The sequence below is a fragment of the Mus caroli genome, unplaced genomic scaffold, assembly GCF_978045245.1.
Source record: "Mus caroli unplaced genomic scaffold, Mus_caroli_1 scaffold_1, whole genome shotgun sequence".
Lineage (NCBI taxonomy): Eukaryota > Metazoa > Chordata > Mammalia > Rodentia > Muridae > Mus > Mus caroli.
In genome coordinates, this window is record NW_028227256.1 from 77,306,114 (window position 1) to 77,325,298 (window position 19,185).

Genomic DNA, 19,185 nt, shown 5'->3' on the forward strand with positions numbered 1-19,185 from the left:
GCAAACCTTTATGTCCCTACATATACATTAGACCTAATCTGTACAGCTGAGCTGTCTTCACTTCCAAACTGTTAAAAGTAGCTTCCTTCGTAAAAATTCTATTTACACCAGAAAGCAATCCATCAGTGTCCCACCGTACCTGTGCAAGCACAGCAAGGTGCACCGAGAACCTGTCCGTACTGGCCACACCTTTACTGTCTCAAGGAAAGGTGGAGAACATGTAGAGATTAAGATCCTAAGACTTAAAATCAACAGTACATATAAAAGCAAATTTAAATGCAATAAAAGCAAGTCTAAAAGGAAAATTATAATCCAAGACGCATGGGGAAAATATTTATGTGGAGCTTTTAATCCATATTAGAATTCAGTAATTGTAACTTTATAAATTTAACAGAAACCATCTTCTGAGACATACATTCTAATAATTATATCAACAGTATTGATATTCAATGGAGAGTTGGTTACTTGAATTCAGTAACATTTCATTTTTCTGACAGAAATCTAGTGGTTTTCCCCAATTACATATCTAAAACATTATCTTGTAAGAAAAGAAAAAGGAACAAAATTAAATAAAATGGAAGATAAAAATACTCTGAAGTAAAGCAAACTATAATCCTTGGCAGATCAATCAGGTAGAAGACTTCAGTGATAGTTGGAAGCACAGAGGAACGGACACACAAATCTTCAGCACAAAGCACATCTTTGAAAACATGAAAAGGACTTCAGAGGACAATGGATAGCTAAATATCCACGTTTGAAAAATATTGCTTAATCACTTTCTAAAACACAGCTGCAAGAACTGAAGAATTCCTTCAAACTATCAAGGTACTCTATTTATTGCATCTTTAGATTGCATTTTGAAACAATTAATGGTGTACCACAGCTTCACCAAAATATATATTTAAACTGTGTGGGGGGGATGGGGGATTTACTTATAAACAAATGGTAGAATGGATGGATGTGCTTTTCAAAGGAACTAAATTAAATAGAACCAGCTGCCACCTTTGTGCTCTGACATACTTGAGTTAGTGTGTATGTGAATACTAAATTCATTTATTTTGTCTACAATAAATGAAATAAAAACACCACCCTATACAATCCACTGTTAGCAGTAAGTACAACAGCAAAAAAATTATTGTACAATTTATACATACTAAAATATTTTCTTTCTTTCTCTAGAAATAACTCAGAGCAAAACCTAATCATCTTAGAACTTAATTTGGAAAACCTCAGATTACAATAGTTCTGAAAAACAAGTCAGGGTATGTATTGATGTCCAAACAAAGGTCCTTGGTCATAAGGCTGTGAGACTAGGAAGTGCAAGTGGTAGGATAAAGCATGCGCCAATTGTATGCCTGGGTCTTTGTATATGTATCAAACCTTTAAACAATACCAGCTAAGGAAATGTCACAAGCAGAGCAAGATAACTGGGAATTTTGCATCTCTTTTGCCATTTTTGCTACCCAACTTACACAATGCGCAAAGTGCTAATAAGCAACACTACAGAAACACATTTACATCAACACTGAAGACCTGGGGAAATGAAATCCAACAATTTTATTTTAATGAGCTGTGTTTTCTAAATTTGTTTTATTTTTTTCCTGTTTTCATACAATATTGAAAACAAAACGCGGCACATTCACATTTTCCCGAGGAACTGTAAAGATGATCTCTATAGGGATAACGTTGGAAAGCTCAATCAACTGATGTTGAAAACTCTCAGAGGGAGTAGAGGCTTGATCTGAGTGGTCTATAACATGTACTGCAATTTAACAGAAGAGATGGTCGTCTTAATAGTATGATTTAAAAGAACTTCCCAGTCCATGCGAAGAGTCCAAGAATAAATCAAATTTCTGAATGCATTTTATGCTACGTATGTGTATACTTTGCGATCCTCAGGTGTTCGTGCCAAATATTCTCTCTCAATAAGTCCTTCAATACGTTTCTTAATAACAACTGGACTTGGTAAGAATCGAGCCTTCAGTTGCTGAGTTACCTAAAAAGAAAAAGTAAAAAAGTCTTAACTAAAACACTTCACATAGACAAAAAAAATCCCTATCTTTTTACTAGAGCTGACATGCCATTTAAAGCAGAAAAATTTAGTGACTGTACACCTAATTAAAAGTTAGATGCACCAAGCATGGTGCCTAATACCTATAATCTTAGTACTTGGGGATGTGAGGTAAGAACTAGATAAGAAAAAGTACAAAAATTTTAAAGCTTTTACTTGAAAATTTAATGGATGTTTAAAAACATACTTCTTTGTGTCAAAATACGGATGCTAACGAGGATTAGTTAGATTTCAGTATTCTGAATACATACCAGAATATAGTTTAATCATATTGATGATATTATTAACTTCTGGGTTACCTTCCCAGTTCATAGAACATGGCAGGATAGCGTGTTTATAAGCAAAAGTCCTGGATCCAGACTGCCTGGGTTTAAATTCCTGATTCATCTCAGTCCAGCTCTGGGATCTCAGAGATGAGTTATCAGATAAAATCCTTTACAGCAATGGCACCCAATACTAAGAGCAACTTCTGGCATTCTTTGCTCTAGTTGCAGTCAGATCTTAAGTATGGTTCTACCAGTAAAACGTTCACTGTAGCAGCCAGTCTGTTAATCATAATATTTATCTACACACACACACACACACACACACACACACACACACACACACACACACACACAGACAGAGACAGATTTTTAACTGCAATGTAGGCTGTTTCATTTTATAAAAGAAATAAAGTTGGTATTAACAATTAGTGACAGAACCAGAGGGAATCTAAACCTTTGTCCTCAAAGCTCACGGTCATTTCAATAATCCACCCTGACCCCTCATTCATCCTATGAGCCAGATTTTTTTACTCTTGTTAATCAAGGCTATTTTCCAACATGCAATTATTGGAAATACTTTGCGATGTCAAATTTTAGCACTCAACTATGCCAACTACAATCTATCATCCTTCCACAATTACCATTCTAGAACCAAAAACCTTGCTCAACAACAACAAAAGTCTTGCTACCACCCACTTGAAACTGCCAATCCTTAACTCTATCTTACAGACTGTGAACAGACTTTACATTTACTCTCCTTCCTTGCAAGGTCTAAATTGTAATCAACTCTCAAAAGCATCTTCAACTGGATTTGAACACATTTCATAATCACCTAAGCAGAGCCTGTGAAAGGCCAGATTGCTGACTCTAGAATTTCTGATTAAGTCTGGGTGGTCCAGGAACCTCTCCTTCTAATAAGACTTGTGACATTAGCACAGCTGGTTCAGAAAGAACCCCTTTAAAAGCATCGTTCAAGGGTTGGTTTCTTCTTGGTGTCATTCATTAAGAATTCTTACTGCTCTCAAATACGGAACTGTAGGGCTCTTTCTTACTGCTTTTGTTGTTGTTATTTCCTATGGTACTCCTGAGCAATTTAATATAGACTCAGTTCTGACTGTATTTCCATACAAAGTGAGTTCCCAATTCAACGTCTGGCCTTCTCAATTTTTTACTGACATTTAGTGCCACAATCGACTGCCCATGCATATGCCAGCATATAATAAAGTCAACTGTCCAATTATTAATTAAGATATGGCCCACAGAAGCACATATTCTCTCTTACTCTGTAGTTAAGGGCTCAACTTCTGTCTACTCACTCAAGCCAGAAACCCAGGAGGCTAAACCCATCCTTCTCAATTGCCATCATAGGTTAATGTACTGTCAGCTCTACTTCTCAAGTCTTAACTATGTTAACCACTTCTAAGGTATTGATTCCCTAAGTTATGATAAGAAGCTCTTAAAAAAAAAAAAAAAGTAAGTACTAATATTCAGAAATACAAGTGTTTTGTTTATAAAGGTATTTATGTATAGTATTTTGCTCTTGGTGAGCAGTGCTGTGTGACAATGAGTTTGACCCAAGCTTCAAGTGTCCTTACCTCTGCTACTAAAACATTGTGCTGCATCTTCTTCCTAGACTTCATTATTCGCACTATAGCAGCTTCTATCTCATGTTTTCTGTCATCATCTACTTTCTGTCTTGTTTCTTTCCTTTCTGGGTCGGATTCACCTTGTTTGGCTGCAACTAAATAGAAATAAAACCATTTATCACAACAGTGATTAAAAATTTGCTCGTAATAAAATGTAAAATAATTTAGTATTATTTAGAGGGAAAAAAATCCATCTCAATTAGAGTATGCACACAATTAACACACAATAAGCAAACATGCTCACCTCAATTAAGAATTATGCTTTTGCATAATTACAAGTTAAGTTTCAGAGGGGAAAAATAAAGTCCTTTTTTAAAAACAAAACAAAACAGAACAAAAGAGTCTCATTATATGCCTCTGGTTGGCCTAGAACCCACTACTTAGACCAGTATGTCTTCAAACTCAAAAGTTTCACCTGCTCTGGCCTCCTAAATTCTGGGATTAAAATTGTGCTGGATACATGTCTGGATAACTAGAATAATTCCTATCCTAGAAGAATGAGGTAGTGGATATCTTCAGTGGTAACATTAGTAGTACACAATTTACAAACTGTCCGGGACTTTCAGACCTCAACTCTTTCTTTCCATCACGGATTCCAAGTTTTATTTCAACAAAAATATTTCAGATAGGCAAGTATCTGTTGTCTAATTCATAAGACACTGTAAGAGATAGCAGGTATTGTCAAGATCCTATCAGTTAAACAATAAAAAAAGCATCACTGAGATATCAGGAAGGGAAATACTGCTCTATAGGCCTTGCCGATATCTCCTTGGAATTTATTACCTAACAAAATTCTTTTCATGATTTCATCATTATATTCACAATTTATTCCAAACTTTAGTATAGTCTCACTTTGTCCCTTTATTGTGTTTCATGTAACCAGTAACAGACAAAGAACTAATGTACAACTATTCTGTAAGTGATGTAGCAAACAACAAAACCATTAGTTGTGCTATTTGGTCCTTTAAGGAGAAAGGCAACTTTTTGAATCAAAGCAGAAAGTCTCAAAGAAACATGGCTGATTATGCACAGACATAGACATGAGATACAAGATTCATAATTTATAAGATTATTCTGGTATGCAAAACCATTTAGCTACTTGTAGGTAAAGTTTCTTGGTTAAGAATACTGCTTTCAGGCTGAAGAAATGGCTCAGCCATTAAGAGCACTGACTGCTCTTCCAGAGGTCCTGAGTTCAATTCCTAGTAATGGCATGGCGGCTCACAACCATCTGTAATGGGATCCAATACCTTCCTTCTTCTGATGTGTCTGAAGAGAGACCGTGTACTCACATAAAATAAATAAATCTTAAAATAAAAGGGGGGGCACTCGATCAAAACATACTGCTTTCTGCTGGGAACACAGCTTAGTGTCCAAGTGTCAAGAAACACTTGGCTCAGCATGTGTAAGGCCCAGATTATAGCCCAAGTATCTTATATCTACCTGTCTGTATATCCATCCACCCACCTACCCATCCATCTATCCTAATGCCTCTTTCTCAGACACACACATCAACACCCACATAATAAAAAAATGCATTCAGTATTATCTAAGGAAAAAAAGTAAAAGCTAATAAAAAGAATTATTTCCCATCTATGTTCAATTAAAAAGAAAAAGGAAGGAAGGTAAGGTATGGGGTTTAGATTAAAATAAATAAAATTTAAGTAGTAACATGAAAACACTGAAAGAATCACAGTCCTGAAAGCTAAGATACAAAAGAAATCATAAAGACATTTGAGAATATAGAAATATAGATATTATTTTAGTTGAGTGTGATACTGTATTTGAATGATGTAGAAAAACATCTTACTTCAAAGAGATGTGCGTCTGAGGTGTGTCTGTCTGTACTAATATTAACTTTGAAACCAGGTAGTAGAATGCTTTAATTCTAAACAATGAAGGGGAAACAAACAAAATGGGAAGGCTTTCTGCCACTTACAAACAAAATAAAGAACCGTTTATGATTATACATACTGAATAATATTTTTACCATCAACATGATAGGCTTTATTAAAAACTGTTCACAACAGTATTATTAATGCTTTTAAGTTAAAGTTAATACTTGCTTTACAATTCCAAAACTTACCCTGTTTCTCTTCTTAGAACCAAGCATATTTTTGTTAGCAATGAAACTACTACTTTTAAAGAGGAAGAAATCCAGCAGATGCAAAACTTTCCTATATAAAATATACATAATTTTAAAGAGGAAAACTTAATTCCAGGTACCTGTTTGAATCTTGACTCTGTGTAGTTTGGATGTGAATTGATCATTAACTGTAAATATGTGGCCACTTTCTATCTCCTTGGACTTGGGTTCTTTTGTGAGGACCCGCTGTGTTGGTTTACCACAGGCGAGGGACTGGAGGGCTCTAACAAGTTCTCTCTCAGGGATATCTGTCTCTTGTTGAATTTCCTGAAAATTTCATTAGATTTAACATAATTAGATTTTCCCCACAGAGATTAAAAGTACATTAGTTAATCAGCAAATAAGTCAATCAAGCGGTAGCTAGAGGAAGGTTAATTCTATTAAGGAATTAATTTACAATAAAGAATCTCCTGAATATTATGTCTTGCTACTAAAATCTTATTATTTGGACAAACTATAAATTGTTAAAAGGCAAGGGCATTTCTGGTTCAAAAAGTACACAATTCTCTAAAAATGCCATCTGCAGGCACCACCGGGAACTTGACAGCATTCAGATAAAATACAACAGTCTCAGGACTATTCACTATTTCTAAGTTTACTTACAGCACAGCACACTATGTTCAAGCTCTCACTGAAACAAACTTCAGAACCTGGATCAGCTATACGTAATGCCTCTGGGATCAAAATAAGATTTGACTAGTGGAAGTTAACTTTAAAAACAAAATCTAAGACATCTGAGCTCTAATTGATAACTTTTGTATATATTATATTATGAATACAATGTTATACAGGAGAAATGAAATAAAAACACCTTGAGAAAGGTTTGTGAGTTTTAACTCACTGTTATCATGTCAATGGGATAATTAAAAGAGCTACACATATGATTTAGTTCACATATATATCTATGGAAATATGAAATTAAGTAAAAGTCAGAATTCTGTGGAATGCTATTTTACACATTTCCTTGTTTCAAATAATTGTATGCTTACTATTACCGCAGATATTAAAAATACTATATGAATTAATAGGAAGCTAAGTAGGTTTTAGTTTAGACTACAGATAATTAAATATAATATATTTTAGTTATACACAAAGAACTGTAAATGCTTTCAGGTAGCAACACTGTGTCAGATACAGATTTATTTCAAGAATTCTGTGTTTATTACAGAGTCTGAATTCTTCATGTAGGTTTCAATTGTAGAAATGTAGAATCCTTTTATTTATTAGTCAACAAATATGTAGGGAATTACTAAGATTATACATGCATTTCTCTATGAATAAGCTTAAATATGCACTACTACACATACTATGTGGTGTATGATTGTTAACAATTACAAATGAAAAAAATCTAGACCGGTCTCTCTGTAAAGCCCTGGCTGTCCTTGAATTCAAGAAATACACCTGCCTCTGCCTCTCTTGTATTGGGATTAAAGGTGTGTGCCATCACATCTGGCACCAGATGGAATGTTTAATGGCTTTCCACTTCAACTATATCTGACACTAAAGTCCAAATCAGCTTAGACTTGAGACTCATTAAAAACCTTTAAAAAGCATAATATAGAGTATTAATACAGGAATTACTACTCATGCTGCTTTGCAAGCTAAATGTTAGTTACTAAAACTATGATGTAAACTAGTATTCTATGTTCCTTGTAACTACTTTGTATTACAGTGAACTCTATTCAAAACACATTACTATGGATTAAATATGACACTACATCTTCCTTGTAACAATCCTTCCTTCATATCAATCTTGGTAATGTTTTAAAATAATTTTATTACATTTATTTATATACTGGGTCTGTGTGTTTGAATGCATTTGTCTCAATACACTTATAGAAGTTCGTTCTCAACTTCTACCATGTGGGTCCCAAGGATCAAGACCAGGTCAGCAGGCCTGGTGGGAAGCATATTTACCTGCTAACACTTTTTGCACACTATGTCATCTCACTTGCTCAGACGACTTGGGTGACCAACCAGTAAGGGAGGGACAATAATGTGAGTACCAACATCACAAAGATAACATAGTTTCTTCATGGAGCTCTAAGAGTGCTCACTCTAGGACAAATGAGGCACTATGATATGAAGGAGACTAAAAGGTCAAGGTGAAAGAAAGGCCTATATGGAAATAAACTATAAACTTCAGACTTTTACCACCACCACCACCAACAACCAATCTGCCCACCATGCAAAACTTGGAAGCACACCAATCGAGCCCAATCAAACAGGAGATTTTCTAAGTTCAATCTGACAACTAAATACAACCTGTCAAGAATCTTAAGCCAAAAGGATCTTGTGCCATAGCTATCCAAGTGAGGTCCTGCTAATAAGTACTCAACTTAGAAACCAAGAGATTGTTAGTGGATATTTTAAGCCACATCATTTTGGGATTTTGGTATGTGGCTGATACACCCCTTATTGAACTCTATATAGAAAACTCTGTATGACAGCTAAAATTGGCAATGTTAGAGCAATAATCTAATTTCTACCTATACTTCGCTCATTAGTATCAATGTATCCTAAGTTAGCTGAAAAAGGGAAGCTGCCTTAAACCATTAAAGCTAATACAGCTTTGGTAAATAAATTTGTAATCTTGCTTATCTCATCATACTTTTTAGTTCTTTATACATAGAGCTCTCAAAAATCAATCTTGCTATTGTCAGATACGAGACATTCTTCATAAAAACCTAAAAGTACCTATTGGATTCTAGGATAGCTAGTGCTGCATAAAAGACCCATCCTGTCTCAACTATGCCACTCAAGACAAGCAACCAAAAACCAAACGAACCCCTATTGGATCTGGTATATATATTCAGTTTGCAGAATACTTGCCTAGCATGCAGGATGACCTGGGTTTGACCCTCAGCACCACATAAAACTTGATGTGGTAACTGATGCCTGTAATCCCATCCTATTTCTAAAAAGTATAACTGAATTCCATCTCTGTAGAAAAGCTTTATGTATATTGTTTGGTTAAGACATACTCCATGCTTGCTTCATCAACAGTTAGGACTCCATGTAATTCCATATAATTTGTTAAATGAAAATTAGCATTATTCTTAGGTAGAATCTATTTGTTAAACATAAAGAAAAAAAAAGTCTTGACTTGGCCACTGAACTAAAATATCTAAATTTAAAAGCTTTATCGAATAAAAATTACATTTTCTTAATATGTTTGCCAGAGAACAAACAAGATGGTGAGTACCGAATAGTTTTATCTTCTTGCTCTTTATTTCACTCATTTTTTTCTTTTTGTGATAGCTAAAAAATTACTTTTGATAAATATGAAGGCAATTCTTTTAAATTTACTTAATTTATGTACATGAGTACACTGTCACTCTCTTCAGATACACCTGAAAAGGGTATCTGATCTCAGTACAGATGGTTGTGAGCCACCATGTGGTTGCGGGGAATTAAAACTCAAGACCTCTCTCTCTGGAAGAGCAGTGCTGTTAACCCCCGAGCCCATATGAAGGCAATTTTAAAGCCTTTCAAAAACACGTAAGACCTTGCTTACAAAAACTAAGATGATACTCATTTCAACACCAAGCGGCATTTACACACACAGGAAAAGACTAGTTCAAGTTAATGTATCCGGGCTTAGAAATGACTGGGCAGTAAAAATGTTTGCCACTAAATTTCACCCTTAATCCTCAGGGCCTGCATAGTAGGAGAGAAAAGTTGTTCTTTTTCACACACACACGTCCTAATATGTGTACACACACACACACAGACACACACACAAACATATCCATGTGCATAAAGAATAAATAAAAATGTAGTAATTTAAAAACCCCTTCTTGGAGGAGAGGTTTCACTAGTGGTGGGCTTTGAGTTTTCAAGTGGTTCCTGTCACCATGTCTTTTGTCTGCCATCATCGACTGAAACCGACTGAAACCATAAGTCCAATGAAATGTTTTCTTTTCTAAGTTGCCTTGGTCATGTTGTTTTGTTACAATTAAAAGGGATGTGACAAAACAACTGTATCTGCAGTATAGAGTGTGTTTGTGTGTGTGTGTACATATACACATATATATGAAGATCTACAAAACTGGCCAAAAATAGACTGAAAAGATATGCAGCATTTGGAGCTCTTGCTTTAGAGTACAGATTGGACAGTTTCTTAAAAAGTTAAACAGAGTTCCATGTGTTTATGTGCACATGTATAGGTCTCTATACATGTGAGTATCTATGTAAAAGTCAGAGGACAGCCCTGGTGGAGTCTGTCACAGACGTATGGCTCATGTTCCCACATCTTGTATTATGTGTGTGTGTGCAATGATACATGGTGGTGTTTAAGGTGATCAATCTGAGGCAATGTAGTGACTTTGCTGGCTGAGTTATCTCTCAAGTTTTATGTTTCTATTCTTAACAGAACAATCTGGTCTGGTCCAACCCAAAAAATTATATCAGCACGTGAAATAATGGAGAAAATGTAGCAAATCCACATAGTAAAATATTATTCAGCAGTAAAAAGAGCCAGCTACTGACACTACTCATTAGGGATAAATCTGAAGAAAAAACAAAATAAACCAAAAACCCCACACAAAAATTACTTAACTGTGAAACCTCAACACAAACAACACACATAATTACCTTTATATAAAATTCTTTAAAAGGCAAAACAACACAGAAATAAAACATTAGTCATTACCTAACTGGCACCAAGATTAGAGGGAATTAACTACAGATTAAAAAAAAAGGTAGTATTCTTGATAATGGACACACACACAGGCACCCTACTTTTAAAGCTTAGCAAACTCTCTCCTTATAAAATATGAAAGCTATACCTTAATAATGTCAGCATGACCCAGTAATGGATGAAGCTCACAAGTTCAATGGCTAAATTTTATGCAGTATTCAAATGGCATCTCTTAAGCTCAATCAAGACTCAAAAGGAACAAGTAAGAGAAAACAATAGCATTGGTCAAACATATTATTGCTATAACCCATACCTCAAATGTGTACTTCTCTCTATTATTAAAAAGCATTAATATGGTCATCTGGAAAGTGGAGACTTGCAGTATGTGCTTCCGTGTATTAGAACCAGTTACTTGTGCACCGCCAACACCAACCTCAGATCCATCTTCCTGTTGATTTTTAAAAAAACCATTATCTCCTATCAACTTTAGCCATATTTGCAGAAATAAATCCCATAAGCTTCTCTGCTCCCACAAAATTATAACTCATTTTCCAATATAAACATGCTTAAAACATACATGAGCATGCATGCATGCACATACCGTTTACTAAGGAACTATCCCCATTTCCCTACACAGTGAATACTTCAATGTAGCTAAGAAAGTGATTATATACTTAAATAGATAATAGTGCCAAATATTTTTCAACTAAATAAATTATAAAGTTCCTCATCTATGTTAACTGCCTATAAAAACAAGTTATATACATAGTTAACAACATTAAAAAATGCAACTCATAAAAAACAAGCCTGGGTTATAATCTAGATTAACAATTTTTACTAAGTCTTGACTGATTTTCAATTTTAAGGCAAATGACCTTGCCTTGATTTAAAGCAAGTAATAAGAATAAATTATTAGTCTATACCTCAAAACCTTAAATTTAACTTTACTAAAAAGAAACAAATTACTGGCACATTTTAAAAAATGATTCTATGAATATATGTGTGTCTTACAAGTATCAAGTGCCAATCTTCTGGTTTTTATTTACCAGAAATAAAAATTAAAGGGCAGAATTTTAAAAGGGGGCACATGGCTTTGCTTTGTATGCCTTCAAAGCAATTCAAATTATTCTATTTTCAGCAATGGGGTGTCTGGCTTAATCTTAGAAATATAACACATAATCATTTAAGAAGATATGTTCTGATATTTTCAAATGCAGTTAGCAAATGAAAAGATACGCAGGCATATTGTAAAGTGTCAATATTTACCTTTTTAACTGGACCATAAAAGGTGGCATTGAGATCTGCAGAACCCATGTGATGCTGGAGTGTGAGCTGTCGACCACTATGTTTGGCTAAGTAGAACCTATAGCAAAGCAAACCAAGTTTTAGAAAAATCATAGAATTTACTCTTCTGAAATTGTAAATTGTAAGATAACAAACCTTAGCAAACATATAGATAAGAGATATTAAAAGATGAAGGAAGCCCTCAGGAATGAAGTTCTGTTCCTGCTTTTTACCAGAAGAGAAAGCTGGGGGCATGGGATGAGGTCTGCTGTAAGACCACTGTAAGTTAACTAAACACCGACACAGGAAGTCATTTCCCCTATGTACTTTGACCAAGCCAACTTAAGATTTTCTCCACAGCCTATCCTAAGGCAGTGATCGATACTAGCATGTGCCAATGCTGAAAAGAGGGCACTGGCACTCTTCTGAAGTTTTATGCAATCTGTTTCTTACAGGCTAAGTTACTAATATAAATTCTTCAGAAGATGAGGTTTAAAGTGGAATATAATTTATCATCAGTTATGAATATAGGAATTCATATTTGGTTATTAATATTCAGAAAAAGAGTCTTATTTACCTTCTAAATATCTCAAAAGCATGTCTTGGTGCTGGTGGGATGTTGCACTTTGGTGTGGCTGACTGAGTAGGCCAATATCCCGTTGTGAGAACCCGGACTGTGAGATCAACACCACCTAAAGATACCTATACAAATAGAAAGAGATGAACAATAATGGACTAGAATAATTACATATACACAGGCTCTATTACAATTATCAAAGCAGATACCTTCATGACTAGAATCTTATAAAGAAAATGATCTTAATGATTGGATCTGTTTAATATTTTTCAAATGATTACAATTATTTGAAATGAATACATGATAATTCATTCATTCAACAAAACTGTATCTTTCATTCCTGCTTTTGACATTTTTACCACATTAGACAACTAACATTAGCTGTAGGTACAATGTCTTTTCAATAAACACCTGTATGATGGATGTCAACTTCAATAAAATACATACTAGCATCACTTTCACCATTAGGCTTTCAACCACAGGCATTATTAGATTTTTTTTTTAAAAAACAAAATCATGACTCTAAAAAGTAATCAAAGAACCACTAGGTTTCAACAGGCCCAAATTCTTGAAAGAGTTATGTTCAGCTTGAAGATCCACAACATTTTAACAAAATTCCAAGAATCAGGGAGCTCCATTTGTTTGGCTGACTCTGCGACTATACAACTGTTTCCAACACAGGAAAAAGCATAGTATTTAAAGTTTAAATTCTGGAGCATAAACAGTTACTTTTCAAGATTTTTTTTTAATTTATTAGTTTTAATCATGTTTATAAGTGTGTCTGTATGACTTTGTGTACAAAAGTGTGGTTGCCTTAGTGATACAGAGGTGTCAGAGCCCTTGGAGGTAGAGTTACAGGCAGTTGTGAGCTGTGTAACATGGGCTCAGTACCAATTAAATCTCTTAACCACCGAGTCACCTGTCAAGTTCCAACTACTCTAACTACTTGTAAAGAGTGGCCTTAAGGTATCTGGAACTACCCAAGATACTAATAAAACTGAAGGAACAGACTTTCAAAATATAAAAGCAAAGATCCAACATTTGAGATAAGAAATTAATGCAAGTCCTGTCAAAGGACAAAACAGCAGACTACAGAATAGGAAAATATCTTCACTGATCCCATATCCAACAGAGGGCTGATATAAAAATATATAAAGAACTTAAGAAACTAGACATCAACAAACCAAGTAACCTAATTTAAAAATGGGGTGCAAATATAAAGAGAATTCTCGACCGAGGAATCTCTAAATGGACAAGAAGCACTTAAAAAATGTTCAACATCCTTAGCCACCAGCAAAATGCAAATCAAAACAACTCTGAGAATGCATCTTACACCGGTCAGTATGGCTATGAACAAAATGTCAAGTGACAGCTCATATAGAGCAGGGGGAATACTCCTCTATTGCTGGTGAGGGTACAAACTTGTACAGTGACTTTAGAAATCAATTTGGTGTTTCTCAGAAAACTGGGCATAGTTCTAGCCCAAGACCCAGCTACACCACTTCTGAGTATATTCGCAAAAGATGCCCCACTATACCACAGGGATACTTGCTCAAATATATTCATTGCAGCTTTATTCATAATAGCCAGAAACTGGAAATAACCTAGATGTACCTCAACTAAACAATGGATAAAGAAAATGTGATACATTTACACAATGTAAATGGAATACTACTCAGCTATTAAAAACAAGGACTTCATGAAATTTACAGGCAAATGTGTGGAATTAGGAAGCGAGAAACAGGACAATGGAAACTCCCAGGAATCTATGAGGGTGATCCTAGCTAAGACTCTTAGAAATGGAGAATATAGCACTAGAACCAGCCATCTCCGGTGGCAACAGTCCAGACACAAAAACTTTTGGCCTACAATTTACATTCAGGGTTGAAGATGGAACAGAAATTGAAGGAGTGGCCAACCAATGACTGGTCCAGCATTTGAGACCCATGCTATAAGAAGGAGCCCAGTTCTGACACTGTTAATGTTCTGCAATCTTTGCAGACAGTTTAACATAACTGTCATCAGAGGGGCTTCATCCAGCAACTGTGGAGCTTGGGTAATCTTACGGAAGAGGGGAAGGAAGGATTGTAGGAGCCAGAGGGGTTAAGAACACCACAAGAAAACCTACAGAATCAACTAACCTGGGCCCACAGAGGCTCAACGAAGACATAGCTGAGGGACCCTACATGGGAGTGACTGACATAGGCCCTCTGCAAATGTTACAGTTGTGTAGCTTAGTCTTCCTGTGACTCCTAACAGCAGGAGCAGGGCCTGTCCTTGATTCTGTTGCCAGCCTTTGGGACCCTTTCGCTCTACTGAGGAGAAGATACACCTAGCCTAATTGCAATTTAATACGCCAAGGCTGATTGAGAGCCATGAGAGGGCTCCCCTTTTCTGAAGAGGAGTGGATGAGAGATGACTGGGAGGTGAAAGTGAGGTCATAAAATAAATAAAATTTAAAAAATAATGTAGACGCTTACCCCTGTTGCCTGTAGATGTTGCCTGAACTCATCCATAGTTGTGTTTGAGATGCTCATATCCCTAAACATTCCTTCCAGTTTCGATGTGAATTGACATCCACACTCAGTCTATGCAAAAAGATCACAAATATGTACAAATAGTGAACTTTCCCATGAGAAAGTATAGAAACAAAGTCTTTCATGATATTGCCGTCCCTAATTATTCTTCTAAAAGTCTTTCTAGTAGCTGCTCTAAGTCTGGCTATTAAACGTTATAATATTTAAGAATAACTTAAAGATTTTAGTTTAAAACACAATTTCTAGGCTCTTCCAGATCCCAATATACTCCAGGGAAAGTAGAGTATACTGAAGTGTCCTCCAGACACTTCACATAGGTTCACATAGGTTACTATGTGCACAGGTTACTATGGGCACAGATTAGGTTAGAAACTAGTCGTGTGACAGTGGTAGACAACTTTGATGTTGTGCACCTTTAACACACAGAAGAAAAGCCTGTGCCCTGCCCAAAATCACCACCACAATTTTTGGGTGAACACTAGTATCATAAATCAATGTAAGTTGGGAATATTGCACTCATCTTTAAAAAAGCTTACCTTTAATTTAGAAATCATATTTTTCTCAGAGTCATCAGAAACACTTTTATTTGTGAGCAGTCTTCTTGCCAAGTGTTGTTTATAATAACGTTCAAATACATCTTTTTCTTGCATAAACCTAAAAAGGACCATTGCTTTATCCAATATTGTTTCTACTTCTTGTTCTGTTAGCTGAAAAATTAACCAAAGACAGTTTAGTTTTAAAAACACAATAATTGGCTACAGGAATGAAGGTAATCTGGAACTGTGCCCTACTTCACACACTCCTACCCTCTCTACTGCTTTTAAAGAGTGGACTGCTACCTCTCAGATGGGACATACATCATTACAGGACCGGGCTAGTAAGGGATAATCAAGAACAGAAAAATGTATTGACAAGGGATAGAGTAAAACTTTCTGTAGAAACTTACAGAGCTTTAAGAATTTTTTTTTCAAAAAATTTCACTTAAAAACTACAAATTGGGAAACAAATGGGTAAGTTTTTGTTATATCCAAAGTGTAAAATCTTTATACCTCATCTCTTAAATAAAAGAAAGAAAATAGCATAGTAGGCTGTAGTATGCTTGTGATTTTAGAAATGAGAGAGATTAAACTAGGCACGATTTCTTTGCAGTCAGTGATTTGGTTCTCACTCAGCTATTGCCTCTGTAACCCATTTTGCTGCTTTTCTCGTTTGTCTCAAAATCTTTAAGATGAGGTTTTAAAAGACCACACATGATCAAAATAGCTTAATTTGATTTTTCTATGGTTCCAAGTGAGCTCCCAAGGTCCTGAGGATGAAAAAATTGAGCTTCAGTATGTACAACTTTAAAAGTTTCAGAACTCAGTACACCTTTCACATTCCTCAAAACCAAGCCCTGGTTGATACTCTAGACCCAGAACCAGATAAAAGCAGCAACGATCTGCAACTGCTGGCAAGTTCTCCAGTGCTGTCATCCTTCACACTAATTTTCAGCTACAAGGGCAACCATTTTAAAACCTGTAGGTGTGATGTTTATGCTTTTTTTTTTGGGGGGGGGGGTAATTTTTAAAATGACAATTACATAAGGATGTGTATATGAAATGTCAAACAACTTTTAAGTATGTCTAAGACTTTAAAAAGAACTGTCTCAAAGCCTTCCTGTATGTGTAGTAAGAGCTCTACCTTTTTAAACATTTTTATCTGTAAAATCTCTTAAATTCATTTCCAAACTTCAGTTCACTGAGGAAAATCTAATGCACTTTAGATGGATTTCTACTTACCCCTTTAACTCCCTTTTTCAGTTTATCATCAATAAATAATGAGAGGTATTCAGGAGACCTAGAGTTGAGGTTTAAGAAATACTCGAAGTCCCCAGCAATAGTCTGTTTAAAGAGCCGGTCATTATTGAAGGATTCTTGGAGGAAGCGATCAAACCTACTCTTCAGATCCAATAAGCCCTACCAAATAAAAACCAATTTAAGAAACATTATAAAAATGCTCTTGTAAGTAAAATACTTATGATCTAGCCTTACCTTAACATTGTTGGTAATTATGTGTTCAGAATTAATTTTACAGATGATTATTTTCCAGTTTGTATATATGCTCAAATGTTAGTAATGAAATGTAAGGATTCTTTCACACGTATATCAGAAATACAACAGGGTCCAAGGGATGGCTCTGCATGTAAACATACTTGTTGGAACCTTGGGACCCACATCAAAGAAGGAAAAAAATGACTGTCCTGGCTTCTACAAGGCACATGTGTGTGCATGTACCTCATCCCATCTCAGCACCCTCTAGAAATAACTGAAATGCAAACATTTTAAGGTGAAAGAAAATCCTTGCCCCTGCTTCTCCTAACCCTTTTGTCTGGACCAAATACCACAGCCTAAATAAATAAGTAAGTACATACATACATACATACATACATAAAATGAAGTTTAAAAAAAATTCACTAAAGACTAATTATTCATATTAAAACAGCAACTTGGAATACAATTTAGTCAAGATCCTGCTTAAAACGTTTTGACATTTAAGCAGTTAAAATACAACCTAGCCTTTCCTGTTTTTAAAAACTAACAAACCACAAAATACAGCTCACTTTTTATTATCCAGATTAAACAAATCTTGAATAGGTTATTAAAAACCAAAAACAGGCTGCATTTTAGCTCCCTGACGCATATGTGGACATGTTGAACTATTCTAAAATAGTTACTGTAGGTATATACCACCTAACTTAGTAAAAGTAATGCATCAAATATCTGTAAAATGCTTATCATGAATGTAAAATGTTAACCTACCTGGATATAGTCAACAGGATTCTTCCCTTCTCCTTCCTCAGAAACAAGGGCTTTTCCTTGTTCCCTCAAATAAGAACTCATACATTCACACATGGTCTTCAAACCATTTGGCACACGACTAAATAATTTGTACATGCAAGCAAGGTCTAGAATCAGAAAATGAAGAGACGGATTAAAGATTAAAGTAAAAATTCCAATCTGTTCAAGAAAGATTATCAATTATCACCATTTGCTGTCCACATAACTATAAACGAGCATTAGTTGAAAAGTTGCAACAATTTATGACCTACAGTGCCTGACTAGATGTGCTGAAAGAACTAATAAATTGTGTTAGCATATTTTACCTTATTCAGAAGACACAACTCAAACAGCATACTAACCAATTCCTCTAAAGTGACAATTATTTAAAATTGTACATAATGTAGCCTGTTACTCTTAACATAGAAACTACAGATACTACAAATGTCTACTAAAAGGTATAGTCAGACGTCACAAGAAATTTAAGGCCAATTAATATCTTGTAGCTGAACTGTCAACTATCAAGCATTACAATAAATAAAACATCAAAACTAGATTTTTTATTATTACTACTACTTCACTGTATGTATCTCACGGCAAATTTTAAATAAGTTTACAACCTAATATCTTGCTCCTCCCCTCCCCCATAATATTCTTACCCTGAGCAATTTTCCACAATTACTGGGTTCACCACACTACATTGTTTCAATTTAGATTTTGGTTTTCACCCATTTTTTCATACCCTTTAACACAACCACAATGTGGAGCTAAAGTAATTTTCTTCCATATGCCCAGTGTTTCTCTACAAAACTACTTACTGGGACACAATAATGTCAATTTTATGATAGAAAAATTTGTACTGTCGTTAACTTTTGAAAATAGCATTAAAGCAGCAGTTTCTAGATCCAGGATAGCTAACAGTTTTCTATTCAGCATCAGGTGATAAATATTTTAGGCTAATGGAACATAAAATCAGTTTTGTCATCACAGTAAGCAAGCATCCAAAGAGAAAGCTTATTATTTTCATTCTATTTAAATAAAAAAAAAAGGGCTGATCAGCCAGATTTCACAAACCATGTTGTCTATGTTGGACTTTTTAAGAGCAAATTAGTACCTAAATTTAACATTGGTGTATTCTAAAAATAATGAGCAAAGATTACACAAGAGGTCACTAATATTTGTTTCAGTGAATTAATCATA

At 35.1% G+C, this 19,185-nt stretch overlaps 1 protein-coding gene across 4 annotated transcripts in view; it reads right to left on the reverse strand.

Moving 5' to 3' along the window:
- Positions 1 to 331: 331 nt before the first annotated feature.
- The window catches only part of Cul3 (cullin 3), a 72,401-nt gene continuing 53,547 nt past the window's right edge, over positions 332 to 19,185 (reverse strand). For all 4 annotated transcript variants that reach the window (XM_021158420.3, XM_085838627.1, XM_029470984.2 and 1 more), the window contains 10 exons: positions 17,968 to 18,113; positions 16,948 to 17,124; positions 15,706 to 15,876; positions 15,113 to 15,220; positions 12,633 to 12,757; positions 12,038 to 12,134; positions 11,085 to 11,219; positions 6,210 to 6,396; positions 3,933 to 4,078; positions 332 to 1,996 (listed from right to left, as the gene is read on the reverse strand). In XM_021158420.3, coding sequence (XP_021014079.1) covers positions 1,865 to 1,996; positions 3,933 to 4,078; positions 6,210 to 6,396; positions 11,085 to 11,219; positions 12,038 to 12,134; positions 12,633 to 12,757; positions 15,113 to 15,220; positions 15,706 to 15,876; positions 16,948 to 17,124; positions 17,968 to 18,113 — 1,424 coding nt within the window. In that variant the 3' untranslated portion in view covers positions 332 to 1,864. The remainder of the gene's footprint in view (positions 1,997 to 3,932; positions 4,079 to 6,209; positions 6,397 to 11,084; positions 11,220 to 12,037; positions 12,135 to 12,632; positions 12,758 to 15,112; positions 15,221 to 15,705; positions 15,877 to 16,947; positions 17,125 to 17,967; positions 18,114 to 19,185) is intronic.